Source organism: Sitophilus oryzae, unplaced genomic scaffold, assembly GCF_002938485.1.
Source record: "Sitophilus oryzae breed Bouriz unplaced genomic scaffold, Soryzae_2.0 scaffold_1109_pilon_pilon, whole genome shotgun sequence".
NCBI lineage: Eukaryota > Metazoa > Arthropoda > Insecta > Coleoptera > Curculionidae > Sitophilus > Sitophilus oryzae.
In genome coordinates, this window is record NW_022145737.1 from 87,131 (window position 1) to 105,801 (window position 18,671).

General features: G+C 30.3%; 1 protein-coding gene across 1 annotated transcript in view; it reads right to left on the minus strand.

The window, feature by feature from the left end:
- Nucleotides 1-2,600: 2,600 nt before the first annotated feature.
- The window catches only part of LOC115881322 (partitioning defective 3 homolog), a 51,195-nt gene continuing 35,124 nt past the window's right edge, over nt 2,601-18,671 (minus strand). The window contains exons 2-12 of the mRNA XM_030898760.1: nt 10,049-10,255; nt 9,638-9,966; nt 7,933-8,108; nt 7,708-7,869; nt 7,506-7,619; nt 7,224-7,444; nt 6,624-6,818; nt 4,474-4,671; nt 3,934-4,066; nt 3,399-3,667; nt 2,601-2,765 (exon numbers count right to left, since the gene is read on the minus strand). Of these exons, the coding sequence (XP_030754620.1) occupies nt 2,601-2,765; nt 3,399-3,667; nt 3,934-4,066; nt 4,474-4,671; nt 6,624-6,818; nt 7,224-7,444; nt 7,506-7,619; nt 7,708-7,869; nt 7,933-8,108; nt 9,638-9,966; nt 10,049-10,255 (2,169 nt within the window). The remainder of the gene's footprint in view (nt 2,766-3,398; nt 3,668-3,933; nt 4,067-4,473; nt 4,672-6,623; nt 6,819-7,223; nt 7,445-7,505; nt 7,620-7,707; nt 7,870-7,932; nt 8,109-9,637; nt 9,967-10,048; nt 10,256-18,671) is intronic.

Sequence of the window (18,671 nt, forward strand, 5' to 3'; positions counted from 1 at the left end):
AAAAAAAAAAAAAAAAAAAAAAAAAAAAAAAAAAAAAAAAAAAAAAAAAAAAAAAAAAAAAAAAAAAAAAAAAAAAAAAAAAAAAAAAAAAAAAAAAAAAAAAAAAAAAAAAAAAAAAAAAAAAAAAAAAAAAAAAAAAAAAAAAAAAAAAAAAAAAAAAAAAAAAAAAAAAAAAAAAAAAAAAAAAAAAAAAAAAAAAAAAAAAAAAAAAAAAAAAAAAAAAAAAAAAAAAAAAAAAAAAAAAAAAAAAAAAAAAAAAAAAAAAAAAAAAAAAAAAAAAAAAAAAAAAAAAAAAAAAAAAAAAAAAAAAAAAAAAAAAAAAAAAAAAAAAAAAAAAAAAAAAAAAAAAAAAAAAAAAAAAAAAAAAAAAAAAAAAAAAAAAAAAAAAAAAAAAAAAAAAAAAAAAAAAAAAAAAAAAAAAAAAAAAAAAAAAAAAAAAAAAAAAAAAAAAAAAAAAAAAAAAAAAAAAAAAAAAAAAAAAAAAAAAAAAAAAAAAAAAAAAAAAAAAAAAAAAAAAAAAAAAAAAAAAAAAAAAAAAAAAAAAAAAAAAAAAAAAAAAAAAAAAAAAAAAAAAAAAAAAAAAAAAAAAAAAAAAAAAAAAAAAAAAAAAAAAAAAAAAAAAAAAAAAAAAAAAAAAAAAAAAAAAAAAAAAAAAAAAAAAAAAAAAAAAAAAAAAAAAAAAAAAAAAAAAAAAAAAAAAAAAAAAAAAAAAAAAAAAAAAAAAAAAAAAAAAAAAAAAAAAAAAAAAAAAAAAAAAAAAAAAAAAAAAAAAAAAAAAAAAAAAAAAAAAAAAAAAAAAAAAAAAAAAAAAAAAAAAAAAAAAAAAAAAAAAAAAAAAAAAAAAAAAAAAAAAAAAAAAAAAAAAAAAAAAAAAAAAAAAAAAAAAAAAAAAAAAAAAAAAAAAAAAAAAAAAAAAAAAAAAAAAAAAAAAAAAAAAAAAAAAAAAAAAAAAAAAAAAAAAAAAAAAAAAAAAAAAAAAAAAAAAAAAAAAAAAAAAAAAAAAAAAAAAAAAAAAAAAAAAAAAAAAAAAAAAAAAAAAAAAAAAAAAAAAAAAAAAAAAAAAAAAAAAAAAAAAAAAAAAAAAAAAAAAAAAAAAAAAAAAAAAAAAAAAAAAAAAAAAAAAAAAAAAAAAAAAAAAAAAAAAAAAAAAAAAAAAAAAAAAAAAAAAAAAAAAAAAAAAAAAAAAAAAAAAAAAAAAAAAAAAAAAAAAAAAAAAAAAAAAAAAAAAAAAAAAAAAAAAAAAAAAAAAAAAAAAAAAAAAAAAAAAAAAAAAAAAAAAAAAAAAAAAAAAAAAAAAAAAAAAAAAAAAAAAAAAAAAAAAAAAAAAAAAAAAAAAAAAAAAAAAAAAAAAAAAAAAAAAAAAAAAAAAAAAAAAAAAAAAAAAAAAAAAAAAAAAAAAAAAAAAAAAAAAAAAAAAAAAAAAAAAAAAAAAAAAAAAAAAAAAAAAAAAAAAAAAAAAAAAAAAAAAAAAAAAAAAAAAAAAAAAAAAAAAAAAAAAAAAAAAAAAAAAAAAAAAAAAAAAAAAAAAAAAAAAAAAAAAAAAAAAAAAAAAAAAAAAAAAAAAAAAAAAAAAAAAAAAAAAAAAAAAAAAAAAAAAAAAAAAAAAAAAAAAAAAAAAAAAAAAAAAAAAAAAAAAAAAAAAAAAAAAAAAAAAAAAAAAAAAAAAAAAAAAAAAAAAAAAAAAAAAAAAAAAAAAAAAAAAAAAAAAAAAAAAAAAAAAAAAAAAAAAAAAAAAAAAAAAAAAAAAAAAAAAAAAAAAAAAAAAAAAAAAAAAAAAAAAAAAAAAAAAAAAAAAAAAAAAAAAAAAAAAAAAAAAAAAAAAAAAAAAAAAAAAAAAAAAAAAAAAAAAAAAAAAAAAAAATGATCTATATAAAAAATTAATTTCATTAATAAAGTAGCACTGTCAATCCCTTCTTATGACATTACAGGTGGTCCAGTCTGAACTTTTGGTATATCCTGCAGATAAAATAAGTAAAAGTTCGTATGTCCTAAATGCTTAATTTCGGAAACACAGGGTGTAGAAGTTTGATTTTATTTCGCGCTGATGTTCTTAATAATTTATGAAGTAACGTCAATAATATTTGGATGAAAATTGGTATCTAGGATTTTTTTCTGACATGAGAAATTTGACTTTCATGTCAATATGTTCCCATTTGCGCCACCCGGCTATTATTTGAACTGAATAACTTTCGTCCATACTTGTATAAACCACTGAGTAAAAAATATACAGTTACGAGTTTTTTTTATGTAAAAAGGTCTCTTGTTAAAAATCGCTACGCGTAATGGTTATCGAGATATTTGGAATCAAAATTATCAATACCTGTCATCGTTGACATAAATTAAACATGTTGACTAAATAGTTATTAAACTGAAATCATAAAATTGAAATGTTTTTGTGCCAAAAGTTCAACAAAAACTGTTTTATCATCACTTTTTCGAAGAAAAATTTATGATTAATTTAAAAAAATAAAAAATTTCGAAATTTGTCATTTCAGACCATATATATATTAACTAAAGTATATCGACTCCAAACTGCATTCTGTGAAGCCAAGCCGGTGAAATGGATATATAAATCTTCTGAAGGAATTTGCATAAGTCATTCAGTTAGCTGTGCTCAAACTAGACCAATAAGAGACTAGAGCTAGCACCAGCTGTTGATTCGTACGGCTTTCGTTTGCGTTCCCGCTCGACAACTGGCTAATCCTCAGAGTAAGGGCTAATCGATATTCGGAATTTTGGAGTTGCGCTGTTGCGCCAGTATCTGCCTAACAGACGAACTTATGTGAAATATACATGGACCGATTATCTGGTTGTCTCTAACTCGGCTTCAACTCCAACACATTGCAGGGATAGGCGATAATCCGTACATATTTGATATGTATATGTTTCAGCCAAATAATTATCTACTCAACAGGTTTATTTTTTGTCAATAATGAAATGTATTGACTATTTCCATTCTAAATATCTTGAGAACGGTTGCTCGTAGCGATTTCTACCAAGAGACATTTTTTACGAAAAAAATCACGGAAATGTATATACGTTTTATACAGGTACGGACGAAAAGTTATTACTCTTCAATACAGTCAAAACACATGTACGTGGCGCCCCCTACAAATAGGAGTTATATTGACACCAAAATCAAATTTCTCATGTCAAAAAACTCCCAGACACCAATTTTTATCCAAATATTGACGTTACTTCAGAAATTATTTGAAAAAAATCTAAATAAAGAGAAATTTATACACTCTGTATATCCGAAACTAAGCAATTTAGGCCATACATATATACGAAGTTTTTTATTTATTTTTATCTGCAGAATAGTATTCCAGAATACAGTTTGGACCACCCTGTATTTGACGAATTCGAATTCTAGAAATAATTTTTTTTGAAAAATTTACCTGTGAATTATTGAGCAAGCTCTCGTTGGACCTGTTCCTACTAGCACCAGGAGAGGACGCTCTCCTGGCTATAGTCAAGGTTATGTTGCCAGGCACGGGGCCTTCAGTGTGAAGCATAGCTTTCCTCAGCGTCTCCATGGCGTCGCTGTTTGACTGTTGCAATAAGGAAATGCCGTTCACGTTCAACAGTTGATCGTTGGTCTTCAGCCTTTTGTCTCTGGAAGCCGCTCCACCGTTGATAACGCTTTTGATGAATATGCCAAGATCACCTAGGGAGTGAATAACATCACAGTATATAGATTCTAACGTAATTATTCCTAATGTTAACACTATAGACCAGAATACTTTAAATAAAGACTATATTTTTATGATTTTTTTCCGTCAACTTGAAATCGCCCGTGTCGCTTCTGTATAGTTAGAGATAATCGTATTGATATTCTCCAAAATATCGATACTTTTAAATATGAACACCCATCCCTAACAGAACACATTTTTGTTTAAAATACAGATTTATAAAAAAAAACAAAAAACATACCCGATTCACTTGTTTTGCCTTTTACGCTAATTCCAAGCCCCGCCTTCTCAGAATCGTGCACTGGAATGTTGAGGGTAAGAATTTCTCTATGCTTCCATGGGAATACCATAGAACCATCTAATTTTTCTGGAGGCTAAAAAACAACCATAATAATTCAATCTACTGGAATAATCACATGAATCATTGAATAAAAAAACTAAGTATGGAGAGAGTCAAACATTCTTTTTATATTCATATAGTAATGACCGAATATAGATCTGGAAAGATATTGTGCCATAGTTGAATCCCTTCTAGGTCTTTTTCTATTTTATTACTATACTCCTTCCATATTTTTTTTATTCAATGAAACAAATTGACAAATAACAGAGCAAACATGACAGTGAAATTGCAACAAAACTGTGACAAAATCGGTGAATAAAAGTGAGTACAGTATTTCTATCTACTCTGAGTCACGATTCTAAATAATTTTTAAACAGTCGAAAAATTATTCAAAATCAACGCCCTCTAGTGGAGAAATAAGGTAAATAAAATGACAATTACATGGCTGTTGTTCGCTGCTTCTTGAAACTGTGACACGATTTTGGCTACAGAAGAAGCAACCAGTCGTTCTGGTGTCCTGTTTTGGTGCAACGCCTGCAGATGGCTCTGTGGTAACGGAGGAATGTTTGGGGGCGTGTCCATGGTTCCGGTACCATTAAACGTCATCGGTTCGTCTTTTTCTTCCGTCTCTTCTATACCCTAGAGCCAGAGAGAGATAGCAAACAAAACGAATATCGGTAACTAATGATTAGTGATTTTTCTTTTTATTAATTAATTTATTTTTGTTTAGGTTGCGTTTTGTATTTGATTTTTTATTATTTCTTGTTAATTGGCTTTTATGCAGAGTGTATAAATGTGTTAAGACATTGTGTAAGGACTGGAATTGTAGTGAGATAATTGTGGAACTTAGTAAGATGCTTTAAAAATAGTTAGTTGTACAGGGTGTCCTATTTAGGTGTGTGAGTAGAGATACAAAGATGCGGTTTTCACATTTTTATGAAAGTAAAGATGCCCGGTGGCGTAGAGGTATAGCCTCTCGTCTACCAATCTCAAGGTTGTGGGTTCGAATCCTACACCCGGCATTTCACCAGCCGACTATTTTTATTAAAATAAAAATAGTTTGGGTACCTAGGTCGACTCAGCCTTAAATGAGCACTTGGGATTCACAATCCTGAGGTAATAATAGGCGGTTGAAGCGTAGTGCTAGCCACATTACCTTCCTTGTATACTGAACGGTTCTAGTATGGCAAGCTGTACCTTGCTACTCCCAAGGCGTTAAACGCTATCTATATACGGGAGCTATTATTATTAAAGATGCTACACAGATTTGTCCCAACCTTCTTAGTTCCTGAAATACAAGAAGAATTTAAAAAATGTTGCATTTTTCTACCCTCTTTGTATCTTGGTTATCTCATAACTTATCCAAAAGGTAAAAACTGTGGCCCATAGAGTTTTTCACGTAGAATTCAGTGGAGTAACTAGTTTTTCACTGGGAGCTGTCATTCTTGAAATACGTAAACTTCAAATTCGTCCTACGGGATTTTTTATTTTTTCGTCCTAGGGATTTAGGACCTAAGAGGACTTGGACAAATCTGTGTGTAGTATCTTTAGTTTGATAAAAAAATAGCAGAGTAATGTGAAAACCGCATCTTTGTATTTTTACTTATAAACGAGGTAAAACACAGTAAAATGGAACACCTGTACAGCGTGCGATAGGTCTCAGACAACAAAAAAAAAACATGAAAAATAATTAAACAGCTTTTCACTAGTCAGTAATTATATAAAATATGTTAGAAATAGTGAACTAATGAATTAATTGGCCGTTAGATAAGATAGCGAAAAGCAATAAATATTATACAGGGTGTTCAAAAAATGCATGGACTCAATTTTAGGGAGCGATTCTTCGTTAAAAAGTTCTTTTAAACATTGACCCATGAAAAAATGGATAGCTTTAAAGATCCAGGATGTTAAAACTTTATGTTTTTACTGTAGGTCGCACTGAACATCAATTAATTTAATTAATACTTTACTCTGGTTGCAAATTGACATTTAATTTGTTAAAGTTTTTTTAATGGAGTCCAGAGATCTGCAATGATTTTGTTTTATTTTTTCTCTCGAAAACAATTCTAGATAGGCTTATGGTATAAGCAAAAAAAGTTGAACTTTTAGTAATTTAATCTAAAAAAATATAAAAAATGCAAGAAAAGTCAGCGAGGTACATATTTTTCCCATTATTTTCGATAAGGTCGCCACGCCACTGAAATTAATAATTTTAATTTAATTAACCTTAAATTAGTCCATTATTACTATAAATTAATAATACTGACAAATTTCAAGAAAGTCAGCTACAGGACATTTAAGATAATATTAAAAAAAATATTTTTTTTTTTAAATTTTAACATATTTTTTGATGAGGAATCACAACCTGAAAAAAAACGCAGTTTTTAGTGCTATAAGGTGTCCTAATGTGTTTAACTAAAACTAAAATTAAACAATAACAATACTCATTAATATACAAAATGTTCTCATCAAAATGATTTATTATATTTTCTATGAAATTTTCAAGCAAATATGAACGCTACAATAACACTACAACTAGCACACATAACCTCAAATTTAAAGCTCAAAAAAAATGAAAATTCTGTACTTACAATGACACGTGGCAACGAATTGCCATTGGCTGCGACATCTTCTTGCCTAGACACTACGATTTTTACTTTACTACCTGGAGGTACTTTTCGCAAAATGGCCACCGCTTCAGCCTGTGTTTTTCCTGTCATTTCTTCCTCGTTCACTTGTAGCAGCCTGTCCCCTATTTTTAAGCGGCCATCTTCGACAGCTGCCCCCTATTATAACGTAGATTTAGAGAAAATTGTATAAAGATTGATCACAATTAAAAAAAAATTATGTGTGCACTATGTGCGTATCTTTGAAGAACATTTTGAGAACCGCAGATATCAACCGGCTGTGATGTCACATGGGCAAAAATGTGCATTTGATTGAAAATACCGTATGATTGAAAAAAAAAAACGGCGTCAAAGAAGGCTGGCGAATGACAATCGAGGATAATTTTTCCGAGGTCTAGCCGGTACTCTTCTTTATTTTTTAATGCCGCTTACTGACAGCTGGCCTTGTTACGGCTAGAGGTTGGCCCCGCCAAAATTAATAATTCTACCAATTCAGACGTTTTTTTCGACCATACAGAATATATTATGTAAATATAAAAAAAATTTTTTTCGAAAAATTCTTACCTCAGGAATGATATTTTTGATGTAAATAGGACAATTACCACCTGCAGGGTTATCCCTGGTTGTAATACTGAACCCAAGCCCTCTGGGACCCTTTATCAACTCTATATCGATCTTTTTACCAATTTTCCTTGTATTAGCTGTCAGTAAACCTTTCAAATTCTTTGAAACAGCTGGCACTTTTTTGGTTGGCGATACTGTAGCTACTTTAGTGTTTGTACTCTCTGCAAATCCAAAAAAAGGTTCAAAATAAACCAAATTTTGTTTAAAATACTTATATCTTACGTTTTTGTTCACATTCCACCATTCCAGCGTTTTCTTTGTCATCGGGAAAGCGGGAATAAAGAGGTTTTCTTAAGCTTTCTAATCCGGAAGCCTTAATAACTTTTAGTCTTAGCCCTGAGATATAAGAGACACTTAAATATTTCTGTACCCTGAAAGTTATTTTGTTAGTTTTTCAGAATAATCCTGCAGTAGACTTTTGTACCTTGAAATGAAATGTTTATTAAATTTTGGCCGTTGATTTCTACTATTCTATCATAAATAGCTAGTCTACCATCTCTATCTATTCTACCTCCTGGTTCAATACCTTGAACAAGCAATCCGCGGTCTTTCCCCGAACCATCATAGTCAGGTACTACGTGTATACCTAACAATTTAATGAAATATATTAAATACTTAAAATTAATAAAAACATTAGCAGTTATCTTACCTAAATGTCCAGGTTGATTTCTAATCACAATGAGCTCTGTTTTATCGGCACTCCAAGGCATTGGACTGTTGTTAGCTTGACCCAGTGGTTCCTTTCTTCTGGTTTCTCTAGGTAGTGAAGTGCTGGCGTGAGATCTGGTATTAGCTGCTCTTTCTGCAGCTTCTGCCCATCTGTAACTAATAAGACAAAATAATTGTTAATATTTACTATTAATTAGCTACGAAAGAGGCATTAATAAGGTAACATGATTAATGCCTCGTTAAATGTCATCAGTAATTTTCTACCGACTGTTCAGAATTGTGTATTTTATCTGTATATTTCACATTACTAATGTGGAAAATTATTATTAATGCTGCCTAAATGGGCATTAATAATGTCCTGCTATTCTAAACAGTATCCTAAACAGTCAAAACCAATGTCTAAAGAAAGTCTATGTCTAATTATGCTTCAGATGGACATAGAATAGGCACAAATAGGTATTAATAATAAATTCATTCGTGCCCCAATGATGCCCACAATTTCTTTAATTCAATAAAGTTATTTTGCCGTAGAGAGTCATTAATATTGAGACATTATTATGCCCTTATGGGTTGGCATTAATAATGTGTCTTGTTAATACCGTAACAGGGCAAATCAAACTCTATTAACCATAGGCCATAATTAATGTTTGAAATATGATAATTCTATCATGATCATAAATCGGCATTAATATTTGTTTCGTTATTAATACCACAAGAGCAAGACTAATTTATTTTGTGACCAAATAAAATGATTATGCTTCAAAGAGGCATGAATAGATACACATTATTAATGCCCTTGTATGTGGACTTTAATAATGTTCTATTAACCATAGATCATGATGAATGACTGACACATGGTAATTTTATATGATCAAGAATTGGCATTAAAAATATCTTATTATACCCCAAGATCAAGAGAATATTTTTTTTTGATCGAATACAATAATTATTAGAATTCAGAGGGTAGCTACTAGCTAATAATGAGACATTATTAATGTACCTTCAAGTGACTAATATCAATCCGGGAAGGCATTTATCATGCCTTATTATATTATATTATATTATATACCCCAACAACTAGACGAAATTAAGTTTTTTCTATTAATACCCCTTCAAGTAAGCATTAATACTGTTCCATTATAAAAATCAATAAAATGAAAAATATACGAAATAATATACATGTACTGATTTCTTCTGAAAATCGACAACTATGAAACTATGAACTCCTTCTGGAGACAAACGGTACTATCAGAGACAGAAATTGTAGAGAAAGTAGCTCTATAACATAGGATGCAACATTTTAATGAACAGTGCTTTCCATAAAATCAATAAATGAAAAATATACAAAATAATATGCATGTACTGATTTTCGGAAAATCGACAACCATGAAACTATGAACTCTTCCTCGACACAAACGGTACATTATGAGACAGAAAATTGTAGAGAGAAACAAACCATATAACATAGGATACAATATTTTAACGAACAGTGCTTTCCATAAAATCAATAAAATGAAAAAATATAAATTATAATAAAAATAAAAATTAATGCCCATATAGAGTTAATTATAATTATGTTCTAATAAGCATAGAAAATGACCAACATCCGTCCCAGAAGGCGTTTATCGTGCCTTATTATTAATGCCTCCCAACAACTCGACAAAATTAAGTTTTCCGTGTCTTACCCAGGTCCGTCTCCCAGGAACTGCATCGACAACCTATTACTTCCGTCCCTAGCCACTCTCCTGAACCCCGTACCTCCCTCATTATCATCTCCACAGTCCTCCATCCAGTCTGGACTAGCATAGCCTGAACTGGGCGGCTCCAAAATAAGGGGAGCCGCACTCCATCGCTTTGTGTGGTCTGATGGAGCGGGAGGACCTACAGGTAGTTGGTTGAGGGTAGGTTCGCTGCCTCTGCGCACTTGGAGCGAGGGTACTCCCGACGCTATCTGTTCTCCTGTCACTTCGATGTCTGTGCGAGGGTATGAGGGTCCGTATTTGTGTTCGCCGTCCTTTAAAAGAGGCATGTTTGCAATATATTTGTATAGAACAAAGGGGATAAATTATTAGCTATTTTTAGATATATAGACTTACGTTGAAGATGTCAGGACTGCCTGTGCCCACCGAGCTGCCGCTAGCGCCATCTCCTCCGCCGTGGTGGACGTGGGAACCTTCACCATCTTCAAAGCTTGCTAGAATTTGTTCCCTATCGTCAGCTACATCGCTGAGTCTGTCGTCTGGGTCCAGAATACCTCCTCCTTGGGACTGGAGGTTGTGTACTGATACCCAAGCATCAGGATTCTGAAACAAAGAGGATATAATACAGATATTTTAATAAGATTATTTATAAACTTTAGCGAGAACATACTGGTAAGTTACGATATTTGTTTGACAATATACAATTGAGATGATTGAGAAAAGAATCCAACTTCTTGAGACCAAATCCTTTGAATATCTAATACAGTCAAAGAAACATGTAATCCGTACATGCCCATCAGCTGATTTTTTTTTCGTCTTTCGCGTTAAAGTCCGTGGCAATGAAAGCGGGCCCATGGTACCAGCATACGCGTATCCTCGAGCTAAAATATCACCATCACTTTCGCTTATTTCGTTGTCTCGTGGTTCTCTTCTTACGTGCGACACTCGAAACGAATGGTGCGGCTTTCGGTACTAATTGGCCATAGGATGGGTTTCCACGACGCTAATTTTCGAAGAGAAACCGTAAAAAAATCGGATAATTTGAAAGACATAAAAAAATAGAAATTTGACAAATATAATATTGCATGAAAATTATTCAATAAAAATATTAAACAATATTCATTTTTTCTGCTAAAACGTCAGCAAAAGTACAATTTTTGCTACGTGATTTACAATATAAAAGTCATTTTAACGCCTAGGCATAAAGCAAAGCACTTCACGTACTTTTCGTCATACTCATATTGCTATATTATTATAACATAAGCAAAATCAGAATGGAAAAGATACATATAACGTCCGCCGGACGTTATCATAACGGCCGGCGGCCGTTAAGTTTCTAAGGTAATCGTAACGTCTGTCACCTGCAATAATGACTATTTATTGTCAGCTGGACTTTTCGAAAATTGGGAAAATAGACCATAGCGAGATGTCGCGTGAAATTCCGTTGGAAATACAGGAGGAAGCGGCTGTGGCTACTCAAAATTTACTTCCGACTATAACCAGAGAGAGATATCAGCAGGAATATGACAATTTTTGAAGTGGCGGCAGGATAGAAGTATAAACAGCGTAAATGAAGCGGTATTGCTAGCTTATGCTAAAAGAATGTCTGAAATGTATTCTACTACATCACTGTGGACAAAGATAACCATGCTGAAGCTTGCGTTGAGAGTATATGAAAACATCGACATATCAAGGTAAAAAGCCATTATATTCTTCGATATTTAATCATACTCATCTAAATTATATTTGTTCATAGAATTGGTAAACTGTTCATGTTTCTGAGGCGCAAAAACGAAGGTTATTCACCAAAAAAGCCAAAGTTCTGTCGGAGAATGACATAAACAATTTTCTACTTGATGCCGATGATTACACCTGGTTACTGGAAAAAATTGTATTGGTGCTTGGCATTCTTGGAGCTTGTAGGCGCAGCGAGCTTTGGCCACCACAGCTGATGATTTCGTTGAAGATCTGGAGAAAAAGACTTGTCTCCATTAAGAAATACCAAAAAATAAGAAAGATAGAAAATTTCTTATTCCAAAAACGGGCCTTCCGCTTGATGCCTATGGTTTATACAAAAATACATCAACCTGCGTCCTCGTAACTTTGACAATCCAAAATCTTTCATTGGTTACAAGAAAGGCAAGTGTGTTAAGCAAATCGTCGGTATACATACCATCGGGAGCGTACCGCAGAAAATTGCAAAAATTTTGAACTTGGAGAATCCAGAACGTTATACAGGGCATTTATTTCGTAGATCATCAGCAACCATGCTCGCCGAAAATGGTAGTGATTTACTATCGCTAAAGGAGCTATGAGGATGGGAGTCTTCAACAGTGGCAGAAACTTAAATAGAAAAATCAGTTTCCAAAAGAATGAAAAATAACAAATCAACTTCTTCATGATAGCTCCAAAAATAATGTGTCTTTAGTGGATACAAATATTTACCATTCTTCAGTAGCATCATCTTCTTATATAAAATCTGTAAATCCCTGGGAAGGATTACAGATTTCTAAGAACAACAAGTGCACTTTTAATTTCCAAGTTCATTATCATGAAAAATGAATTTTAGTATAAGACATTATGTATTTTTTATCCTTGCTTGTGTTATTGTTCAATAAAAATTTGTTATTAACAGTAGTGCTTATTGCTCTAAAAATCTGCAGTATGACGAAAAATCTAGAACGCAACATGGCCGATAACAAATAACGGCCTTGTCTGCTTATGATCCTCGGCTATCGCCCCGGATCACAAACTTCAGCCCGGCCGTTATTTGCTGTTTATCGGCCTTATTTACGTTAATAACTATTTATTTTATAAAAGCACGAAAATATTTTATTAAACTGATATAAAGTGTCAAATTCAACGAGCGTAACCATAGTTTCGCGATATACAATTAGCTAAGAAACAAGGATATACAAGGAACGTTTGAAATTGTTTAAAAAGATTATTTGTGGCGTTTGAAAATATAGCATGTTCTATTCGGAGTAAAATTATTTTCTGTACCCTCGGCTGTATGTCAAACGTACAGTCTCGCTAGAAAAAGTGTCATTTTTACTTCTAATAAAACAATATAGCATTTTATATTTTATACATCTAATATACAAATTATCGTGGATTTACTTTCTATATAGAAAATTTTTTAATCTATCTATAATAATAATTATAGATAGACTAAAAAGGCAGCGGTCATCATCATCGTTTTTCCCTACTAAAATTATCATCGATTGTCAAGCCGTCTTTGACGCCGTTTTTTTCCATCATATTTGGTACTTAGGTAGTTGTATATATTGAAGTTGATAGAAAACAATGTAAATACTAGTTTTCTAATGATAGGCTGAATGGGGATTGCATGCGTGCGAAATTTCAATAATTACGAAAGTTCCTTGTGGTTTCGATACGCTTCTGCAGGCCCGGCTCAGACTGATAAAGAAGTATACGATTACAGGAATATACAGAAGTGTGAACATATCAAAAGTTGATACATGATATGTCATTCTATTCAGAGTGACATTCTATCGAATAAAGCAAAAATACTGGGGTGCTATTTAAAATAAAGTTAGAAGCCATTTCCGTGAAACCGGAAGTGACTGAAACAAAATGAATACGTCAATCAATCCTAATTTATGTCATATAAACACATACCAAATCTCGTTTTTCAACTAAAAATAAAAGTTATAGGGTGAGCCACTTTGAGACGCACCCGGTATAATAAGTCAGCTGATCATGTCGTCTTGCACGATTATTTATTCTCGGTTCAAGCAGTCACAGGGAGTAATTCCATTTTTGAAACATAATTTTACAATACTACTCGTCGAACTATCTACAGCATTTTGATCGTGGTATTTTAATAAACAGTTTCATTTAAATACATTGGTGTCCAAAAAATTCACTAGAAATAAGTTTTTAAAAATTTTCTCCTAATTATAAAATAGGAAAAATACACGAAATTTGGTGATTTTCAAAGATCCTTGATTTTTTTTGAAGCTGAAGGAATATGAAGGTTTTTAAGGCTCCGTTGAAGAAATTGGCTCGAAAATTTCTATTCTGGCAATATTGATGAGAGTCTTCCTTTACAGGCGCCCTAACTGGCCACCTATCCCCTGAGAAAAGCCTTTCTTTGTTATTTATCACTCTGATGCATATCGGTAACCGATTCTTCTGCAATAATTTTCGCTGCACACTTCAAAAAGAACCGAATGCTGATAACGTGAAACCACGACTGGCCATTGGCGAAGCCAAGAGAGTTCGACAACCTCAAATTTGCAGTAAAAATGTTACTGTTTTAACCCAATTACCACCTGCTGCTTTAATTTAACACCAAACTTTACTTAGTTGGTTTTGTTTTAAAGCACCTCTATTTTGTAACATCAAATGTATCTTTTAGATCATAAATTCATTCATAATGATCTTAGACATATTATAGGGATGTTAATATTTCAGAAATGTTTGATTGTTGCAGGAAATCTCTGAAACTTTCTGGAAATTTATGAAATATTAGGAATTTTACAATTTTTACATATTTTTGTCAAAGGAATAAATTAGATAGACATTTGATACCAACATGTAAGTGGAAAACAATAAACATAATACCGTATGATCGAATAAAACGCGTCAGCGATGGCTATGAAATGAAGATCGCTGTCATTTTATATAAATCTATATGGGAAATGTCATCGATCGTCATTTCCAGCCAACTGACGCCATTTTTTTCGATCATAATGGTATTAGTTGTTATATTTTAATAAAGAATACATAACCCATAAAAGTCATAAACATAACCCATAACAAAAATCATTTGGTAACATTTGAATTTTGTGCATAAACCACGAACTATGACTATGAATCTAAAAAATAAAAAAAAAAAAAAAAAAAGCACGAAATATAAATCTCTAAAACGTAAAACACAAATAACTGAATTATTCTATTCCGGAATATCAGGCGTCGACCTGGTCCCATCTTCATAGAGTATTATAGTAGTAGTAGTAGTAGTACTGTCTTCTTCAGTTTCTATTTCCAAACCAGATATATTTGATGTATCATCTGGTTCTGATTCTGAAGGATGGACTTCTACCTCTACAGGTTCTAGTGGTTCTGGAGGAGTTTCTTGTTGTTGAATATCGTGCTCCATATCCACTTTTGGTTTTGTAGTAATAATTCTATTGTTATGAGCTACGAACAATATCTTACCGGTTTTTTGTGCAGTTAAGCGATTCCTTTTTTAGTATGGATAAAACAGTAAGTACTGAAACTTCTCTCTGTGGCTGCATATGACGTCGGTAAAGACAGCAGAGCAACAACTAAATATTTCAACTGAGTATTTTACACATTGCTTGCCACCAACTTAGATAGTCTACATTTTTAACTGACATCCAAAAGTAGTCCAGAGCCCATAAACCCGATTTGGCGCAATAATTTCACATCTGTAAAATGGCTTATTATTGACAAACTGAGGATGATTGTTGGTGATATTGTTGATAAATTCCATAGCGGCTATGTGTTCATTGTTAAGGTGCTCTCCCAGGAAACAGGGGTCCAAGAGATTCGCGGCAAAATGCATTGGTTCAAGAGCCATAAGTTTTTATTTTGTAAGGCGGAGAAGCATTGTTTTTCTTCTGACTTAAGAATCGGCATACTTGATACACTTCGTTAAATTTTTGCCTTAAATGTCTTGAATTTTGAAAAGAAATTTCTGTAAAATTCGGATTTTTGTGAATATTCGCGATTTTGGACTGAGTATTTTGAAATTTCTTAAATTTCCTGCAAAATTCAAATGGAAATATTCGCTACCAATATCACTAATTATGCACACTATTATACAAAATACTAACTTGTAAAAGGTTTTGTTTTCATTTCCTTTTGTAAATTACATAAATTATGCACTTTATACTGCTCTATCGTACAGAACTTTGTTTTTGAAAAAAAATAGTCTGCAAAGTCCAAGGAAAAGATTTAAAAAAATACGTAAGATGAAACCAAACAAACAACCCTTTATTGTACAAAAAGCCTAAATGGCTTCATCGACAAAGCATTTACAAACAAATAAAAAGTACACAAAAAATATTCAAATAATAAAAAAATATCATACAATACAAATCAATTCAAAAATCTTACGTCATTAAAATTCCAAATAAACATACCTACATGCAGAACAAAAAAAAAGGCGTATCAATAAAATTTTACACAGGAAAAATTGTAAATGCATATTAAGAGTTCTAAAATTAACATTATATTAATACTAGACCTTTAACCAGTGTGTGAGATGATCAAAATTTTAAAATTCAAAATTGTTCATGATTAAACATCAACAAAAAGTCGCTTTACTGCATATATGTAGGGCTCTCTCCAGTAAGTATGATTTCAGAGCTTTGTGAAATGCGAAAAAGAATGAAAGTGACTTTATATTCAGCTGCAAGGATGATTGTACATTTTTTGATTGTACAGCATTTTTAACCATTAGTTCTGAGCTCGGGGTTGGCAGATAAAGATCGTGCCCGCATTCCTAAGTGGATAGCTGTAGATAGCCTCGGGAATAGCAGATATCAAAAGATATGTGCTTGCGGATAAGCAAACGGATTCAAAAAAATGAATAAAGAAGGAAGAGTCTGCATTTTGAAATTTTTAAAGAAATTTGGCAGTGAGTTTTACTGTTCAGTCCCAATAAATATCGAACTGCTCTCTTTGAAGTTTGAAAATACGATCAACTTTTGTCGCGCAGCAAGTACCCCAGAATGGAAGGGCATAACGAAGATGCGACTTAAAAAGGACATAATAGACTATTCTAGAGGTTGATAAGTTAACTACAGTAAGATTGATCTATTAACAACACCCTGTATAAACCAAAAATCTCCAAAAAAATTTTTTTTTTAATTTAAATAATAACTATAATATGCATAATTCATATAACGGAATATCGTTTCTGTTTAATGCATATATTGAAATTTATGCTAAAATAACACACAAAATAAACATAAACATTCCCGGCAACGGTAAATCATAATACAGTCGGTAAAAACTTCGCTGGGACCATTGGTATAGTACCGTATGATCAAAAAAAAAAAAAAAAAAAAAAAAAAAATGAAGATCGCTGTCATTTTATGTGTAAAATTATATGAGGAATGTTATCGATCAGTCATTTCCAAGCCAACTGGACGCCGTTTTTTCGATCATACGGTACCTGTCTCGTATTTTTATTTCGGTACCACCGCTAGAATAAAAAAGGTACTGAACAAGGCACTTGCCGGATATCCGGTCGTACAGGTGACCGTTTAATAGTCGAACGTGCCTAAACAACCATAACCTAAATAAGTAACATTATAAATATAGTTGTGGCAGGCTTCATTTTAATTATTTTTCTAGGAATATTTCTATACTAGGCACGATTCGAAGTATATTTTACACTAAATTAAGCATTTTTTATGTGAAAATCAATCATTTTATTAATAAACATACAATTTTGATATTACAAATGTATATTACATAATTGTTCTGTTTATTTTTTTCTGCAGATATATTTACGATATTGGCGTTACTTAACTCCTATCGTGGCTAACGTCATATTCAAGGCCTGACTGTCATGACAGTTCTACCGAAGTAATCGAGAATTAGTAGTCGCAAAAACCAATTGTTTTCATTTTCATTTTCTGCAACAAATCTGTGTTTTTACGCGTTTCTATGCCAATAAAATTATACTAAATACTTTTGAGTGAATAGTGAACTATCTAGATCCGATTCATAACATCGTACTCGCGAAAAAAACATACTTTCGGTAAAATTATAGTAACACCGACGATGCCGGCTGTGTGTCCGGGCTATGAAAAAGTTGGGGAATTTATATAAAACATAACTCAATTAAAGCGTTAGTGTTAGTGTTTAGTGTTAAACCAACGTAAATGACGTGTATTTTTAGGTAAAACAGTTGTCGTTTCTTTATTTTACTTTGTGAAATAAAAATGCCGCGACATTGTTCTGTGCCTGTGCCATGCCTGTGCCTTGTAGCAACAATTATAATAAGTCCTCAAGATCTGTCTACATTCTCTCTCCCAACAATATTAACTGTAACTAAATCACGTCCAAAACCTACAGAACATGATGTGCCTACAATTTTTCCAAATCACCCTCTTATATGACTGTGCATGTTCCAATAAAGAGAAAACATCCCGATGAAAGAAAATAAGATTTGGAAATTCAGGATGAAATAAATATTGAAATTATTACTATTACTATGAAAACGGCAATATATTTTAAAGAAATTAAATGAATTGTACTTTATTTCAGCATTCTTATATAAAAAATATCTTTTATCTTTTATTTACGATTTATGGAAATGGTTATTTGAATATCGAACTACAAATTACTTCATCGATAATAGTCAATTCTACCTGATATCCACATTTTTAAATATGTTAGGCAAATTTTGCAATTATTTTAACTAAACTTTAAAATGTATTCTGCCTTTATCATATACAATACATTTCCTTAACTTGTCGATAAAATATAGTTTTCTAAATATTTAATATTTGATACTTTATCACAAGGTATATTATTACCAGCTGCTAAATACTCGCTAAAGCAATTTTAGGACATGCTTTTATTTATCTGGATTTTTATTCTGTTCATCTATAAGTTGTTGTTTATTTCATATTAATATTCGTGTTTTAGATCTAAATTTTAACGCTATTCAATTACTTTAACGCGATAAAAAGTTAAGGTTATTTTTTAATACCTTTGTGTATAATATTTTCATATTTATATCTGGCAAAACTATCAATAAGTACTATTATTTATGCAAAACTATATGCAGTACCATATGGTACAATTCAAAAGCCCGACTATTGTGGTGACGTCACAAATCGATGTCTCTGGCCTGTATCTCATGTTGGTTATGTTCTATTTATAAGATTCCTAAATGCTTTTCTGAAAGTTTCTAAATAAGCAATCAAAGTGTCTTTTGTTCAAGAATGACAGATGACAATATTTTTCAAACGTAAAGTATTAATTTTATGACGTAATTGACAATATA